At 47.8% G+C, this 17,711-nt stretch overlaps 3 protein-coding genes across 3 annotated transcripts in view; all 3 read right to left on the bottom strand.

The window, feature by feature from the left end:
- Nucleotides 1-808: 808 nt before the first annotated feature.
- On the bottom strand, nucleotides 809-6,664 carry SELENOS (selenoprotein S). Its single transcript, XM_063412341.1, has 6 exons — nucleotides 6,505-6,664; nucleotides 6,240-6,374; nucleotides 4,671-4,777; nucleotides 3,751-3,840; nucleotides 3,585-3,660; nucleotides 809-1,622 (listed from the first exon to the last, which is right to left on the bottom strand). The coding sequence occupies exons 1-6, from the start codon at nucleotides 6,584-6,586 to the stop codon at nucleotides 1,543-1,545; spliced, it is 570 nt and encodes a 189-aa protein (XP_063268411.1). The 5' UTR covers nucleotides 6,587-6,664; the 3' UTR covers nucleotides 809-1,542.
- A 239-nt stretch (nucleotides 6,665-6,903) lies between these two features.
- Nucleotides 6,904-12,648, bottom strand: SNRPA1 (small nuclear ribonucleoprotein polypeptide A'). Its single transcript, XM_063412340.1, has 9 exons — nucleotides 12,406-12,648; nucleotides 11,576-11,723; nucleotides 10,993-11,071; nucleotides 10,595-10,641; nucleotides 9,794-9,896; nucleotides 9,178-9,257; nucleotides 7,998-8,073; nucleotides 7,557-7,650; nucleotides 6,904-7,075 (listed from the first exon to the last, which is right to left on the bottom strand). The coding sequence occupies exons 1-9, from the start codon at nucleotides 12,485-12,487 to the stop codon at nucleotides 7,017-7,019; spliced, it is 768 nt and encodes a 255-aa protein (XP_063268410.1). The 5' UTR covers nucleotides 12,488-12,648; the 3' UTR covers nucleotides 6,904-7,016.
- Nucleotides 12,649-15,861: 3,213 nt separating this feature from the next.
- Nucleotides 15,862-17,711, bottom strand: part of PCSK6 (proprotein convertase subtilisin/kexin type 6) — a 34,263-nt gene continuing 32,413 nt past the window's right edge. Inside the window, exon 21 of the mRNA XM_063412337.1 lies at nucleotides 15,862-17,543. Within this exon, the coding sequence (XP_063268407.1) occupies nucleotides 17,446-17,543 (98 nt within the window). The 3' untranslated portion in view covers nucleotides 15,862-17,445. The remainder of the gene's footprint in view (nucleotides 17,544-17,711) is intronic.

The following is a 17,711-nucleotide window of genomic DNA, read 5'->3' as shown; positions in this document are numbered from 1 at the left end:
CCTCTTTCCTGAGGAAGACTCTTCAGGTCTCGAAAATATCCTTCCCCACCTCTATTTCTTTTTGCCTTATTAAGGATTTAAACCTGAAGTTACATGCACTGGTCTCTGAATGAATTTCCACAAGAACATCAACAGCCTCACTTCACCTTCCACACACACTTTGTTGTGTCTAAAACAAAAGGTTCTTGGCCTTTCAATTTCATTACCAACTTTAAAACTCTCTAGTAACATGCTCCTGTTGCATTCCTAGTCAAGAGAAATATCAACATGCATATAAACAGTGTATTCAAAGTCGACATTCGTTTCTATTGATAAGCACAAGTATTCCAAGAGTAAATATTCAGAAACAAGTGCTCCAGCAGCCCTGAGGTCTAAAGAACCACTGCTCCTTACCCTGATGCCCACACACAGCTCAGGAACAGCAGCTGGACGCAGGGACACTTCACAGGAATTACTTCACTCCTTTCCAAAGACAACCTGGATTTTATTTACCCATTGCATTTTAGAGAGAAAATCAAGAGGATGGGATGCTTGGGAAGTTTGGTTATGATGATCAGTTGTTTTGTGTCCTCTGTGCTGGACACACACCAGAAGGATGAACATCACCCACTCCCTGCACCCCTCACTGGCCAGTGGGACACTTCCAGTGGCCAGAGCCCTCCTCAGCACACACCACCCTCAGCTTTGGTGCTGCACAGACTGCAGCAGGGTCACTTCATCTCCCACCTTTATACACATTTATTGCACTAGAACAAATGCCTTCCATAAAGAAGATGCTGGTGAAAACCACGAGACTGTAAATACTAGATTTATGATGTTTGCAATTATATTTAATATTAATAGTGTTTTGTTTTTACAAAGCAGTTGAAATTAAAAAAAAGAAAAAAAAAAGGAATAGCAAGACCCCCCCGTCTGCTGTCTAGCATCAGTAATCCTCACTGGTTTGTTTACCATTTATAAGGAAAACATCATTCAAGCTGGCTTGTCACAGAGACTCTTCTGCAATAACTGGCCTTCGGTGCAAATCCGTGGCATTTGTCAGATCACCTGTGCTTTTTCTGAAAGTCCCTCTGCCTAAATTCAAGGTGTCTGCCAAAGATAATATCCTTCCTCTCTAAATGGCTGTGTTTAGCTGCAAGGTAAATCTGGTAACAGGTCTGAGGATGGTAAATACCCTCATCTTACTGAGGTAAAGTGAGCTTAGATAACTATATTTGCCAGAGAGCCCAGATCTCACAATCCCAGGTGATTCACCTTGGCTGGAGACTAAGCTCCCTCTCTACAGAAGAGTGAAAATTACTGATTATACTGAAATTGCTTCTCTCCTTGCCCTCTCTGAGAGGATCAGGTATTTTTCTGGTGCAGAACCAGCCAATGCGTCACAATTTGGAAACGGTGTCAATCAAACAAACAAAAACCCTGTTTTAAGTTAACAAGTGCACTAAACAGCCCCCAAGGAGTCCCTGTGACAGGCCAGCTGCAGGCAGCTAGATGGGGTAAGATCAAGCCTGCTAGTGCCAGGGGACACTAGGGACGTTAGCCTCATCCACCCGCTGACGGGCCGCGCCGGCCGGGCCTCCAGGAGCACGTCCCTCCTCCTTCTCCAGACAGGGGGTTATAGCCTGGAACACAGGGGAGAAATCCACTCTGTTAATGTTCATCCTCCACAGCCCCTCACCAACGCACAAGGAGCAGCAAAAATGGATCTGGTGATATTTACACCTTGCTCGTGCTTTACACACGCAGCGTTTTAGGGAAAATGAAAGCACAGAAAACATCCAGACTTGAGAGGGTTTCTTTCTTTAAAAGCCATTGCAAAACACTTGTGTTTAAATTTGATCAGTTTGGATTAAATGAAATTGAAATGAATTACCATTTACCTAAAGCTGCAGTGCTGCTCTGCAGAATAAACAGAGCAGCAGCAGCAGCTCTTACAGTAAACTCTCTAAGTGTGTATCTGTTCTCCAAGAGCCCCAACAGTCAGGGACTTAATCCTTTATTCCAGTCCTGCAAGGAATACTCTGAAGGTCAAAAGGTAAATCCACTCATTAATATTGCAAAGAATTTTTAGAGCATTTGAAAAGGCAAGCATAGGCAGTAAGGCAAATAAATTTCAGCTGAACATCCTAATGCTGTAACCATGGGAAACTTCATGTCAGGAGAACACACTCAGAAAGTTACAACTTTGCAAACATCCTCAATTTGTTCTGCACAAAGCAAAGAACCCAAATCCTAGCAGCACTGTTAACCGGGGGGGGTTCAAAGCAACCTGTTCCACTGAAACTCCCAGCATCACCTTCATCTTTGATATTTGTTTTTCTCATACCAGCCAAGTTTTGCTTTCTAGCTCCATTGAGCAGCTGAGCAGCACAGATGGTTCTTTCACTTCACGCTGATCTACCTCAGGAGAAGATCTGAGACCTCTAATTCTCTAAGTGGTTACTTAAGCAAAGACCTTGCTGAGGATTAAACTAGGACAGGTAGCAGCTGGAAGGGTGCCCAAGCCCAGCTGCCCTGATCCTGGTTCTCAGCACAGCTGACCCCTGCATTTCTCATCCCCCAGGGAGGTAAATACCAATAACAGAATAACGGAGCTATCAAAGATACCTGGCACATCAGACATCACCCTGCCCTCGTATGAAACAACCTAAGATGAATCGATCGCTGATTCCTTCAAATGTCAGGGAAAATACTCAGGCAGAAATCCCAGCACTGCACTGTTACTGAGGTTTAGTATGTTTAATCAAGAGGTTTTTTGTTTAATCCACAGGTTTCATACATTTAATCAAGTGACTTAGCACTGCACCCTCAGTGGGCCTCCTTTACAGCCTGACTGAGGCTGTGTGGATGATCCACTCCACTATGGAAAATTGTCATTAAAATACACCCAAATTAGCACCTGCAGGCATGGCAAGGGCTGTTGGGCTGAGAGGAGAGGAAGCAGAGTGCCTGCATGGCCAGTGAGCCTGACATGGGCACTGTGAGGCCACAGAAAGCACTTCATCCATCAAGGTGATTCCAGCAGGTGACTTAGTTTAACACTGAGACCTTCTGGTGCTTTGTGAGAGTTGGTAAGAGTTTATATATCCACAGGATTTATATATTCAATAGGTCAGCATTGTGGTATATGAAAAATCAGGTCACATTTTACACAATAATTTCTTTCATCTTATGAATCTACATAATGCAAAGTAAAATACCCTCTTCCTGCATTTAGTCAGTACTACAGGTACTTTAAAGATAGACCAGATACTAAATTATTGAACTTGCAGAATAATGGGGGAGAGACCCCAGAAATACTGAAAGAATCTGTAATTCTGGCTGACAAAAATCTCAGTAAATTATGCCAAAACATATTTGCAAAACACCTGACACATTCTTTTCCCAGGGAAAAGCCCTCCCAAAACTTCCTGCCAGCTTTTGCACAAAGGGCAGAGCAGAGCAGCTGATCAGAGATAACGAGCTCATTTGTAAGGAACGTTTTGTTTCCTCCTTGAAAAAGACAAGTATGTACAGAGGCTGCAGAAACAGCTGGATAAATGACCTGTTCCAAGCTCAGAGTGTCTGAGGGATTCCATACTCACCACCTCCTCTCAAAGGCTTTTTGTTTGGTTTAGATTTCGGGACTGCTGAGGCAGAGGCACCAGATTCTACTTCTTGCTGTTCAGAAAAGCAAAAAGTTACTCAGTACAAATTTCAGCTCCCTTAATCACAGGAACACAGCCGTGACCTGATTGACGTGGCTGGTACCTGATTCAGTTTCAGGTTTCCTTTGTAGCTCTTTCCTTCCTGCATACTCTCCCACATCGCGATCTTCTGCCTTCGCCTCTCCTCCTCCAGCTGCAGAACAAATCCAGGACACAGGCTTAATGCTAAAACTAAGATTTCAGAGCTACCACAACCGCCAGAAACAGCTACAACAGTCTCATCAAACTGTATTTATCTGATGCAGTATCTGTGAGATTATGGAAGAATTTACTCTTCTTATGCACCCACATCTCTTCCCCTCCTGGGGATGTACTGAGTCTGCAGCTTCTTTCGGCCACTTGATGCTTTAAAAGATTTTGAAAGTAAAACAGAACCAAGTGGCAAGTTTAAACCCTGAATCTATAAAAAGTACTAAGTAAAGAATATTGCCTATGACAGTAACTTAATGCACGTGGGGTTCTACAGAAGAAAGAAAGGAGTTTTCCTTTGTTTTTAACTGCCAGTGTTACTGGAGGCATCAGCTATAAACTGAGGTCTGAGTGTCTGACTGCAAAAGCAAAACCAGAAGAGGTGGGATGATGATCAGTGTTATTGCTATGCTGATCACACCCATTTTCTGCACTGCCCCACTCAGCAATTTGCTATTCCTCGTGATCTTGAGCTGTAATTCAGACCCTTAAACTGCAGCAGTGCTAAGCTACATTTCTAAAACTTATATTTCCCATTAAAACCAGAAAACACATATGGGCAGTGGCACAGTTAATTGAAATGCCAGCAAAACCCCTCCAGCCATTCACTGCACACACAAATCAGCTCCTGCAGGTACAGATTTACCTGTGAGAAAATGAACACCAGCCCCACAGTGACCCTGGCACACAATTACAATTTGCTGCTGTCTTTTCCAGCAGCAAAGTGCTAGATGACAAATTTATGAGTTAAAGGAAGAAATTCTCTCTGCTTACCTGTCTTTGTTTTTCTTTGTATCTTTCTGCTTGAGCATTTAATTCCTCTTGCATCCTGAGGCGAGCTGCTGCCAAAGCTTCCTGCCTTCTTACCACCACATCAGGTTCTAGGAAATCAGGAGAGAGTTTGCGAAGCTACTCAAAGTAAATTCTAGATGGTCTCCTCAAAGAATTGTAATAAGGAGAGGCTCATATCTCTCCCTGCAGCTGTTTTGCAGAAAATCACAGCTCAAGTTCAGTTTCCAGCTAATCCTTTATAGTAATTTACATGCTGAATTAAATTTCATCATGTTTTACTGTTTTAAAGCAATTAATTTAACAGGATTTTAATAAGGACACAAGTGTACCTAACCACAAAATTCAAACCTCACACTTCAAGGACACTTCCTTCTATTTCTGAAGGATTTGTTAGATACAAATTAATTCAGAAATATCACCCAGGCTTCGCAGGGACCATTTTTACCCAGAGAACTTCTTTTACGCAGAAGGATGAGGCAACCAGCCCACATTCACTCCTACTCCTTCTGGCAATGTGTCCTGCTGGTGTCAATGCAGCAGTGGATTTAGCATCCTCCATCAGCAGAGAAATCACTGACAAACACGACACACATCTCAAGAGACACCTGGAGGTCTCAGAAAATCCACACTGAATCACCACTGCTCTTCATGAGTGGCCTTTGAAGGTCAAAAGGAAAATTATACCCCCCAAAAAAGGCAAATGTTGCTCTGTTCTCTTCCAGCAGCTGAAGCATCTCCACATTTGTTTGCCTCATTTTTTGCTACGATCCAGTGATGAATATGAAAAAGAAATGTCAGTACTTTCAGTAATTTCATTTTGCAGGCAATTTGGGCAATAGAAACGCCATTAATTATCATCACAAAAGAACAGCAGAAGGAAAAGGGCACGCAAATAAGATTTTACTGGGGCCCCGTGTCCTGTCGTGCCAATGTGCCCAAGGGATCCGTGCCAGGCACTCATGGATTTGGCAGATCCACGAGCACAGCCTGTGCTTTTCAGCAGGATCGTGCCTGGGTGAGACTCACAACCTGTGCCACAGTCCCAAAGATAACACCGAGCGTCACACCCCAAATGTACACAGTCCTGCCACAGCAGGAACTGCGAAAGGACAGCTGGAAGGGGATGGTGAATATTAATAAAAAGTGAGTATTTATAGAATTATTTTCCCTAGGATTTAGATTTGGGCACTTTGGTTTTGTTTGCTAAGTGCAAAAGTTATTTGGTAACAGACCACGTGTGCTTTTAGCCTCCATCCCCTCAGCTCCACAGCGCAGATATCCTGTTCTGTGATGTCCTGCTCCCTCATTCCCAAACACCCTACTTTGGGACGCAGCTTTTCCTTTTAAAAACACTTCCCTTGGCCCAGCCTTTCCCGGTGATGTCTCCAGTTCAGATCTGTGGGCTGACAGTCATCCCCAGCCTCCCTCTCCATCACACCCCCTCCCCACCGGGTCTCTTTGTGCTGTTCCCACGGGCAGGCCCGGTGCGGATGCGAGCGGCCCTCAGCCCTCGGGCCGGGCCCTGGGGAGGCCGCAGCGCTCTGTACTCACCCTCCGCCGCCTCAGCTGCTCCGGGCCGGGCGCCGGGCCGCGCCGCCAGGCTGCGGGACACCTTCTGCACCACGAGATACACGGCGACCGCGGCCAGGAGCACGTACCAGCCATAGCTGGACAGCACCGAGCCCACTGCGACGGGGACAGCCGGGGGTGAGCGCGGGCCGCACGGCAAGGGGCCCACCCGGGCGGGGCAGCGGCCCCGGCTCCGCGCCTGGGCCCCGCCGCCCCCCGCCCTCACCCCCGGCCCCCGGCCCCTCACCCGTGTGCTGCAGGGCCTCCAGGCCGCCCTGGCCCAGCGCCGGCCCGGGCCCCGCCGCGGGACCGCCGCCCCCGAGATCCATCGCCCGCCGCCGCCTCACGTCCGGGCCCGCCCCGCTCCGCCAATCACCGCCCCGTCCGCCGCCGCCTCACGTCCGGGCCCGCCCCGCTCCGCCAATCACCGCCCCGTCCGCCGCCGCCTCACGTCCGGGCCCGCCCCGCTCCGCCAATCACCGCCCCGTCCGCCGCCGCCAGGAAGCGCCGCGCCGCCGCTGGCAGAGGGCCGGGGGTGACACCGGCCAATGAGAGAAGGGGGTCAGGCGCACGGCAGCCAATCAGGGCGCGCAGGAGCCCCGCCCACCCGCCCCGCCCCCGGAAAGCGGACGCGGCACCACCGGGAGAAAAAGGGAGCGCTCGTTTATTGAACGGCGAAATGCAGCGGGACGGGAACACCGGCACGGCACGGGGCACGAAAGGGCTCCGGGGGAGGGCCGGAGCGCGGCACGGCCCGGGCTACGACCCGTTTGGCACTGTGTCCTCTTCCATTTCTTCTTCACCGTCCTCCGAAGGGCCTGAAAGGATACGTCAGTTTTAGAGCAGCTGCTGCAGACGTTGCTGTTCCTTTCCCACCCCTCTGCAGAGAAGTAATAATGGGAACGTTTAAAAACTCTACAGAGAGGAAAGTCCAGGTGGCCCCGATGTACAGAGAACTGGTGCTGTGGCCAGCCTGCAGCTGAGATCCATCCCTGCAGAGCTCCCAGACTCACTGCTGTACCCACACCCAAGGCACTGACGCTCAGCAGAGACTCTGTAATTAATCTCATTTTGTTAAATAACTGGGATGAACTCTGCAGTCATCCAGTGTTTGGCACCTGGCTCTGGAGGGAGTGCAGTGACAGCCCCGAGCTGCACTCAAGGCCAGGCAGAGCAGAGCCAGGGATGTGCTCCACACATGACAAACTCACACTTTTTCCACCCAGCTCCCTACAGAGATCCCATAAAGCAAGGAAGAGAGGTGGATTCTGCTGAGGGCAGGGCAGCAGAAGCAGTGACCTGATTTGCGCTCCCTGCCGGGGATCTGTCCCGCCTGCAGCAAACCCTTCAGCCGCTCCACCTCTGCCAAGGTCGAGGCGTTGGCTATGGCAGTCTGAGGAACAGAGAACTCAGTGTCAGTCTGCTCAGAATAAACACTAAACCCAGGTTCCTATCACTTAAGTGACACTTAACACCTATGGAAGTTCGACTAAATTCTAGTTCTAGAAAATTCTACAAATGACAAATTGTTACCTCCACCCTCCCTTGGAAGAACTCTAAGCTCAGGTTAACATTTCATTTAAGTTTTCAAAATACAGGTAGGTCAGAAGAAAACTTAGAGAAAACCTAAATTAGAGTCAGGACATGTTGATCTATTTGTCTGAACAGCACAAAGGAAACGTTTGTTCCATTTGGATCCATGACAGCTTTTCTCCTCCAGTGTTCTCCTGACATATTTACCTTAATTGCCTCCACGTCCCCTGGGGAGGGCCCAGTTTTCTTTTTGTCTGTTGGCAGACCAGCCCCTGGATTAAAGCTTCAAAAAGAAAAAAAAGACCTGTTACACTTTTTGAAGAGTAGCTGCTTCTCTTAACTTGAAATGCTTCCAAACTAGGTTTGAAAGCATTTCATTCCATCAAGTGTAGTATCTTATCTTTGTTAACAAACTGATACAGTCAAGAATTGCCTCCTTCAGAAACACCAGCAGCTTGTCCTCACTGTCCCATTCCCCCCCAGCTTTTCATCTGCTCAGAGGCAGAACTTTATTAATCAGGCAGTTGACAAAAGCTCTTCAATTTGGATGTTGTTGAACACTCAGCTGGTCTGTTGCCATTACAAAAGCAAGGTGGATAAATAAAGAATAACTGAAAATGGGTTTTCTGTTCCCATGTGTCCAAAGTGATATTAAAACAGCCTAAAGTAAAGCCTGCACTAAACTGGAATTCATCTCAGAAGTCAAAAGAAAAAGGTTATCTGCTGCTTTAAGAAAATCATCTGCTTATTTTAAACTGTCAGAGACCTGAATCCCTTTCCACTTACAAACTTCAGCTCAAATCCATCTATTAGAGCTTTAAATGCTAAATAAGTTCAACACATTTTTCTGTTTAACCAAGAATTTGGAAATGCTGTTGCCACACATGATGTGAATTCTTACTACCAAACAGGTTGATCAAAACATATGCTGTACCACTTAACAATTAAACTAAATAAACAAATACTGTAATAGCTTAATTAAAGATTTTCATTTGTATCTCTTCTCTTAACTACAACAGATTTTGCAATTTATTCCCTGGAAAACAGAAGAATTAAGTTACCAATCATCTAGGAGAAAAACCCCACCAAAGACAAATTCTATAATGGCCACCTCTCTGCAGTTAAATAACAAAAATAAAATTAAGGTTTCCTGCTTGTTGACTTCAGTGAATCCACCTTGACCAAGTTATCTTTTTCAGAAATATTTCTGAGATGTATTCACCACCACCCAAAACTCGAGGTGCTTGCACAAGGCCCTTGTGGCTCCCAAAGCTTTTGAGGCATCCTGCCAGCAGCTGATATTTCACTTTTCTGCCTGACACTGCACACAAAGAGAGTGGTGTTTCTGAAGGAGGATGCCAGTGGAAATTTGTTTGCTTTATCTTACGTTTTTGCTCTCCTGGCAATATCCTTTGCAAGCTGTGCACCCCGTTTGCCCTTGAACATTTTCTCTGCCTCCTGTCGCTCCTACAGCGATACCACACACACACAAAGTTAATTTGAGAACATCACGGTTTGCAAAGCTTCTGTCTTGGCCAAGAAAGACACTTTGGCTCATCTGCATCAGTGAAATTGGTACATGGAGACCAGACAAAACAACAAGCAGATAAACACTGCCCAAACACTCACAGATGTATCAACCCTGTGCTCTTTAAATTAAGAGCTCTTTCCCACACTCATCCCCCACCCAGAGCCAAGTGGTGTTTGCTCATTTCTTTCTCTAGAGGTGCCTCCTACCAACACCAGAGAGACAGAAAAGAGTAACACTAAACACAGGCATTAAAACTTAATTAAACATAATTAAACAGATTATTATATCCTTAACAGAATGAAACCATAAAAGAAAACAATGAGAGTGTTGTAGAGCCACTTACAGAGTTTCAATAAAATTTACAATTATGGCAACAAGATCCCTGTTAGTGGTGAATTTTCAAGAATGCAAAAAACCCCCAAACAAAACAAAAACAAACACCCAAAGCTAAATCAAAAGCAAGCAGACTTACTTTGAGCTTCACTTTTTGAAAATCCAGCACTCTGACCTGGGGAACTTTATGAATTAGATATAATCTGTAATGTTTCTTATTTGTTACAGGATTCCTTAGAACGCTGTGAAGTAAATAAAGGTTAAGAACAGTCTCTTAATACAAAATATTTTAAATACATTTGTACTGAAATATATTAATATACTTGAATGTACTTCCTGCTGTAACAGATAACAAATAACACTGTGAAATAAGCCTAGTGACAGTTCTTTGATAAAATGGAAATTACAGTAAAAACTTGCACTTTCACAATTCAGTGGATTTAACTGAAGGGTGACATAAAGAACAGCTTCAAAATAATCATAATACTCCTCCCAAAATAACTGAAACTTTTCTTATCTGGACACTGATCAACTGAAGAATCACAGGACAAACTGTTTCTTTCTGTCCCTCACACCAAATGTAATATTGCTGAGAAGTCCTTGTTTACATGTATTTTAAACTATTTTTTTAATCAACAGATTAAACCTTTCAGTTTTAGGTTTTTAAAGGTTAAGTTCACTTCAGCACTTGTGTCCTGGTTTATACAGATGTTACATCTCATTATCCCAACATTCTGTCAGTGATATAAAACCTCAGATATTAATTACCAGATGTTTATGAAGAGCAAAGGAAATGCTGTTTGTCAGTTCAATTTTTAGACATAAAGGATCTGTCACAGCTCATAAAAATCCCAGCATTCCAGACCAAAGGAAAGGGCTGGGCCAGCAGCACAGCTCAAACACCAGAGAAAGAGCAGCTCCTCTTTTTGGGTTTACATACCTCAGGTAAGTCAATGATTTAATAGTTGATAACGGGTCCAGTTCACCCTGGGTAAAGGGAGCACAGCAAGAAATTTTAAGCCCCTTTAGCAAAAAAAAATCAAATATTTGAAAACAAAGTTCCTAAACTCATATCTATTTTAGAGATTAATTAAATTACTGCAATTATTTTAATAGGAAAACCACTAAGTTTTGTGTCTGCTGTTCCACTGCATGATGTAAATCATGTCCATTAAAGCATGTACATCATTAACTACTGCCAAAACTGTAGGATATTACTCTGAAGAGAAAGAACTATTACCTAAAGCATATGGCATTACTCTCAGGAAAATGTCTAATTAGAGAGATGAAAACCACAAATTTTAAGCTTGTTTAGCTTTATCCTGCATCACAGCTTACCAGTTCAGCAATGTTGTTGTTGGTAAGAATGAGCTCCGTGAGACTGGGCAGAGCCTGTTCCAGGTTCTCACCTATCCGACTGAAGAACAACAAAAACAAAGGTTTAATTTAGGGCAGGAATTAGCAGTGGTGAAAATACACAGAGAAACACAACAACTCAGGGGATCTCCCTGTGGACAACCCAGTCTGACACTAGCAGAAGTCTGGGTGAGCATCCAAAACACTCTTCTAATAAAGCTGGCAATAAATCACTGTGAGAATATTAGATGCAGCATGAAATTTAAATCCATTCCCTTGCAGGTATCCCTTTTTTCATGTCTTTACAGAGCTGATTACTGAAATCCAAAGATCTGGCCAAATCCCAAACTCTGCATCTCACTGTCCTGACTGAGAAACAAACAGTGGCTTTTGCACAGAATGAGGAAGGAAACTGAAATAGGGCCCACACAGTGCTCAGTGTTGACTTTATTGGCTGAAACAAACACTCCTGCACCCAACCAGCAGGGAAAGACACACACACCTCTCTCCCAAGAGCATTTTCCTCTGCCCCAGGGTCCCACCAGGCCAAAACACAGCCCCTTACCAAATCCTGTTGTTATTCATGAGCAGCGTTTTCAGCCTCCGCAGCAGGGGAAATCCGTCCAGTTTGCGGATCTCATTGTCAGAGAAATCAATGGCATCAAACTGGTCTAGAGTGGCACCCAAGTTCTCAATGACCGGGATTTTATAGCCTGGAGAGAGAGTGCAAGGCAGGGATGAGACGGTGCCCACAGCAGCGCAGACCAAAGCAAAGCAGAGCGTGTGGGGGCAAATCTGAAGACGCTGATAAGTCTCAGACAAAACACCTCGGGGTCGACTCTCCTCCACCCAGTCCCAGACCAAACTCTCTCCCTCAAACCCAACAGCCCTCACGGCTTTTTCAATCCTTCTTCCCCCTCCTCAGCAAATCCACTTTTCTGGCACAGCCCTCGTGCTGGGGGCACATCCCACCCCCGCCACAGCTAATTCCTCCCACATTTCCCCTTCCTGGTGGTTGGGACGAGATGATCTTTAGATTCCTTTCCGACCTAAACCATTCTACCACTCTGTGATTCACCCCCTCACAACCCCCGCAAGTTCCGAAGCCACTGGAGCCTCTTTAAGCGCTCCTCATCCCCAAGCCCCGGCCAGTGCAGCCCCTCCAACAACCTCCCGGTCCTGCTTCGGCACCTCCGGCCAAGGAAGGCGCCAGGCCCCACCGCAAGGCCCATCACGGACCCTCCAAGTCCCATCACAGCCTCTCCTCCGCGATCCAACACAGCCTCCCCAGGCCCTACCACACACACAGCGCCGGCCCTCAGCCCTCAGCCCTCATCCCCCGCCCTCGCCCGCCCGCTCCCAGCACAGCCCCTCTCGCCCCGCGGGGCCGCGCACCGCGCAGGTCGAGCTCCCGGTCGCGGACGGCGTTGGTGTACTGCGCCGCCTGCTCGATCAGCTCCGCCGTGAGCTTCACCATCGCGACAAACGGCGACAAACCGGGACACAGGGAACACAGCGGTTCACAGGGAACACAGCGGTTCACAGCGGTTCACAGCGGTTCACAGGGAACACAGCGGTTCACAGCGCACACACCGCGCCAGGCCCGCCAGGCCGCGCCGCCGCCGCAGGGCGCCGCGCCGAGCGCCGAGCACGCGCGGGCCGGGCCGGGCAGCCGAGCGCCGACACAGCGAACGGCGGGGACCGCCCCGCCCCGCGCCTGCATTGCCCGCCTCAGGGAGCGGTACAGCCCCAACACCGCATCCCGGGCATTGCCCGCCTCAGGGAGCGGTACAGCCCCAACACCCCATCCCTGCATTCCCCTCCTCAGGGGCTAATACAGCCCCCCCACACACCCCCATCCCTGCATTCCCCACCTCAGGGATCCGTACAGCCCCCCAGTACCCCATCCCTGCATGCCGCTCCTCCCCGGGCCAGCTCCCAGCCGCAGGCCTGAGCCATGGGTCACAAGCTCAGAAGGGACTTGGCTTTGCCCTCAGCAGTGCCCTAAAAGCAGCACAGATGCCACCAGAGGTTCCCTCCTGCCTTCTGGTGTTTCCAGGCACAGATTTATCCGCAGAAATCCGGGCAGAGCAGGAACACACTTCATACCACGGCTGGTGCTTCCCTTCGGACAGAGCCGTGTTCAAGCACTTGCTGCTCCTGCTGCAGAGCCAGGGCACCTTCTACAACAACCACAGCTCCTGGTGTTTTCTGTCCATGCCAGCAGCAGCTCAGCCTTTGCTCCTGGACATTGTGTTGCCCTGTAGCATTTGGGGCAGTTTCTCTGTCATTTCCATGTGCATTCCTGGTCTCAGAGGTGCTGTGATGGGCTGGGAACACCCTACAGACTGCAGCACGACACACACCCGTTATCTGTGAGATAAAACGTGCTTGCAAATGTCACTACATCCCCCTAACCGGCTTTTGGGATTTGGGGAACAGCAAGAAAGAGCTGGGAGTAGCTCTGGGGGAGCTGAGGTGGCTCTGGCTGCTGTGTCTGGCCAGGAATTCCCTCCCAGGTTCCTGGTCTGAGGCTGGGGCACTGCCTGGCACCACTGGGAAGGGCTGAGCTGGTGGGTGAACCACAGTGCAGGTGACTGGACTGACAGTGACATGTAAAGGGACACCCCCAGACCCCCAAAACCTGCTGAATGTCACCAAGCCACTACTTCTGGGGAAATCCTTCCCCAGCCTTCAAGGCCCGCAGAGCAGGATGAGGAAGGATGATTTCTGTCTCCACTGCTATCAAGGGAAGGATATTTTTTGTGAGCCATGACATTTCTGTGAACCCAGAGGATGTGACAACAGGATAAACACTGCAGCCACGCTTGGCACTGCACAGGGATGGCTCATGCTTCTCTTTTGGGAGCTTCTCAGGGCATCAGCCCCGGGCACGACGCCTGGCTCAGCCCCCAGGACTGCAGCGTCAGAGCTGGCCCTGCCAGGGATCAGCTGGGCTCAGGCAGCTCCTGTGCTCCCTGCTGCGAAAACTCCCTCACCAGAGCTGTATGGGAAAGCAAAGTCAGGTTTTTATAACAGCTGCATTTGTTTTATAACATAGGAGGGAGCAAGAACAAGAGGGAGCTGTCACAAGAAAAACCCAAGAATTAGCAACACTGTTGTACGTGACTCAGGCATCATGCAGCGTTAAAGACAACAGAGACTTTAGTCATTTCAGGCAGTTCTTAAGAGGAGACTCTTTCCAGCCTCCTGGAAAGCAGGTCCTGCCTCTGACAAGGCCAAATAAAACATGGACCTGTCTCCCTTAGCACAATGCATCTGTTTGCCTCAGCTCTACAGCCACAATAGAATTGTAATTGCGAGCAGATGGATTCTGGGTCTCAGACGCTGCACACAAGCTCTCGACAGTCCTTTCTTTGCAATGGAAACTCAGAGCAATGATTTTTAAGATCTGTGTTCCCCACCTGCCAACTGCACAATGGCAGATGGCCGTGGCTGCAACCCCACGGCCAAACTGCAAACGAGGAGTCAGGCTGCGCTAAGATTTTCCAGAAAACAGCTATTATAGATTTGGCTTTGGTGCCAAGAGACAACTGAGAAATGAGCTTTAATAAATTGCCTAAATATGCATTTATCTTGAAGACACAGCCACTTTGATCCTCTGAGCATACCAGTCAGACTTTAATAGCTCCAAGCAAGTATTGCAACAGCTTGGAGAAATAATCTGAATTTTATTACTTTACAAGAATGATTTCTGAGGGAAACGCTGGAAGCTGATGTTGTTGCATGAATTCAATGTGCAGAATTTGTTTTTCTTTCCCTGGCAGGCTGGAAGGCAGTAAAAAGCAGGACAGAGCTGGGACTGCTGGGGACTGGTCATCTTAAATTGCATTGCCTTCCCCAGTGTGTATTTTAAGTTATGTCGAGGTGTAAGAGTAAGCATTTTCCTTTCTTTGTAGCATTTCAGTACATCTAAATATATCAGGGAGCAGTATTTAGAGGCAGGCTGCTGTGAGCCAGAGAACTGGAAGGCTGGCACAGTACTCCTGATCCACAGCTCCTGTTTTTTCACTAACACAGCAGGAGAAATGAAGTTTGGTATTTTCCAACCAAAAGGGCAGAAGCCAGGAGTGTGTCAGCCCAGTTCTGACCTCTGGTTTGGCCTGAGACTGAAAGGGAAATCCTGCAGCAAGAGAAGGAATCACTGTGTGTGATTAATTCACATTTATCGTCTGATGAACATGAAGACCAACAAAATGCAGGAGCCCACAGCTGCACATCTCTGAGAAAGCACCTTCCCTCATGGGAGGGCTCCATTCTTTTTTTCCCTGCTTGAAAAGCTCAGTTCCAGATATCCAGGCACTACCCTGGGCACTTGGCCCACGGTTGTTGCAAAACCAACATGACAAACAAAGGGTTCCACAGCTCCCTCCATTCCCCACCCACAGCAGCAGCTCCTCTCCTTCCCAGACAGCCAACAGGGAACAGGAGCCCAGTGGTTCCCTGGGAACTGCAGTGGGGAACTGGGGGGCTCAGGATGCTCCCTGTATGAGTGGGAAAGGGGACAAGCCCTTCTGCCAGCTCATCCAGGATCCCCCACACTTCAGAATACACCCACCCGTGCCCCAGCACAGCCCCAAACCCCAGGTAGGTGGCCCTGGGTGCACCAGCCTAGCCTGGCACAGGGCAGGTATTCAGGATTTGAGTTTCTTCTGGAGGTAAAAGACCTTTACAACAACAATAATGAGGTTTTTGCAGATGCAGCTCATCAGTTCCTGAGCATTTCTCCCACAGGTGCTCTGAGCTGAGCAGGAGCTCCAGCCAGGGGAGCTGCTTTGTCCAGCAAAGTGAGGACGTGCAGTGCCTCCAGTCAGGGCTGCATGAATTTGGAAGAAGCACAGATTCATTTGTCAGGGGAGATCAATAGTTTATTAACTTAGAGATCAGTTCACCAAAGCTCCATCTTTCCTTGGATTTGGTCCAGGCAGGTGAGGGCTGCAGACAGTGTGGCTTTCCCCTCCTCACCTGGCTGAGGTGAGCTCTTGTGGGCAAGCCCAGGCAGGGCAGGTGTCGTTGCAGCCAAAACCAAGCAGGGATTATCCCAGCTCCGTATGGAACTGGTGACAATTGGTACTGGGAATTTCACTGGTGAAAGGTTTAACTCATTAAAACTATTAACAATGAGAATCAGAACATGCAGCGTAGGAAAGAGTGTTTACATACGTCTGGTGCAAAGAGTGGCTTTGCAGGGTCAGAGAGGAGGAAAGGAGAAGGAATAAGACACAAGAAGATACCCCACTCCCATATAAAAAATAGTCCACAGAGAAAAAAAAAAACCAAGGATTGTATAAGTTATTTTTTAAAAATCTGTAAAACAACATAGCCAAGGATATTTTAAACACAATTATATAAACACCACATGACTTACTATTAAGAGAGAGCATGAAAAGGTTTGTTTCAGGGAAGGGTTTTGTAGAATTAAGTTTCCTGGCTGGATCCCTGGAATGTCTCATTTGGGAAATGGATGCCCAAGAAAAATCACTGCCATGAACAGGAGGATTTTGTGGGAGAGAAAGGGGTGTACCCAGCGAAACAGGGGGAGGATCGTAACGCAAAATGCCAAGAAAGATTAATTGGGACAACATCTTGTTTAGAAGAAGGATCTAGCTTGTTCCAGAACTGACTTGATCAGAAATGTACAAGCAGTTCCAGGAGGGAAATACATTTCGTGGTAAGGCTGGTCTGCGTGGACAACCCCCCCCACAACACCCTACGACTCCTTGTAGGCACACGGGTTTTGCCTGGCTGCAGTTACCTGCAGGGCAAAGCCCTGCTGGGCTGACACACCTGCAGAGCCACGTGGGGCAGCTCTGGCTTTGGTCCTCAAACCTCCAGTTATTGCCACGGCCAGAGGGAAGCAGCGACCGAATCCGAACAGGAGTGCCGGAGTGGGCGTGGGCCCTGCCCCGGAGCCGCCTGGTTCATCGTTTTACCTATGTACAGAGCACGGCGCTGGCAATGCAGGTTTACATCAGCACCTGGCACAAAAGGGTACCAAAAATGAACCACCATGGGCTCTTTCCTCGCAGGTTGTGGAGTCCTGCATCCCTTGTGGCGAGGGCTCCCGCCGGCCGCTCGGAGCGGGCGGATCAGTAGGATTTCTGCGAAGAACCAAGCGTGTGTACATGGATCATGCATTGGTCCCTGCTCACCAGGAGTGTTTGAGAGTGTTAATATCACCACTTGTCTGCTGCTTCCAGGCCTTGATCACTCAGGGTACGCTCGGATCTCTGCTTAACATATTGCTATAGAAACGCGCCGACAGTGATATTAAAGCTATCAAACTTACGAGCGAATGCTTGACAGCACCATGTAAACTCTCCCAAAGCTGAAAAAATAAACTTTTGTCCTAAACATTTGGCAAAACTGGGCTGGCAGTCAGTGGAAGTCCTGGATGGATGCAGCCGCTGAACTTTACCCGGCCATAAGACACGTCTGACAGCAGAACTGCACAAACAGCTTCTTTTCACAGAGCTTGTTTGATTTCACCATCTCACAGAAAGTCTTGTCAGCTGGAAGGCAGGGGTGAGGAACAAGAGAAAATGAGAGCAGATTAACATTTTAAATAAACAAACACTGCACGTAACAGGCGCAGCAACTGTGCCAGTGTTGGGGGAGACAGAATTGAAAAGAAATCACTTTGTAAGGGCATCTTTCACATGGTTTTAATGAAGGAATAA

Source organism: Prinia subflava, chromosome 15 (genome assembly GCF_021018805.1).
Source record: "Prinia subflava isolate CZ2003 ecotype Zambia chromosome 15, Cam_Psub_1.2, whole genome shotgun sequence".
NCBI lineage: Eukaryota > Metazoa > Chordata > Aves > Passeriformes > Cisticolidae > Prinia > Prinia subflava.
This window is presented reverse-complemented; position numbering and strand designations above follow the sequence as displayed.

What these genes read in the sequence shown, in the direction of transcription:
- SELENOS (XM_063412341.1), bottom strand. Translation starts at nt 6,586, where the DNA reads ATGGATCTCGGGGGCGGCGGTCCCGCGGCGGGGCCCGGGCCGGCGCTG. An exon ending in GAAACCTGAAACTGAATCAG is followed by an intron (nt 3,661 to 3,750) that starts GTACCAGCCACG and finishes TTTTCTGAACAG; the next exon opens with CAAGAAGTAGAATCTGGTGC. An exon ending in AAAGCCTTTGAGAGGAGGTG is followed by an intron (nt 1,623 to 3,584) that starts GTGAGTATGGAA and finishes CCTGTGTTCCAG; the next exon opens with GCTATAACCCCCTGTCTGGA.
- SNRPA1 (XM_063412340.1), bottom strand. Translation starts at nt 12,487, where the DNA reads ATGGTGAAGCTCACGGCGGAGCTGATCGAGCAGGCGGCGCAGTACACC. An exon ending in ACAACAACATTGCTGAACTG is followed by an intron (nt 10,642 to 10,992) that starts GTAAGCTGTGAT and finishes CCCTTTACCCAG; the next exon opens with GGTGAACTGGACCCGTTATC. An exon ending in TTCAAAAAGTGAAGCTCAAA is followed by an intron (nt 9,258 to 9,793) that starts GTAAGTCTGCTT and finishes GTATCGCTGTAG; the next exon opens with GAGCGACAGGAGGCAGAGAA.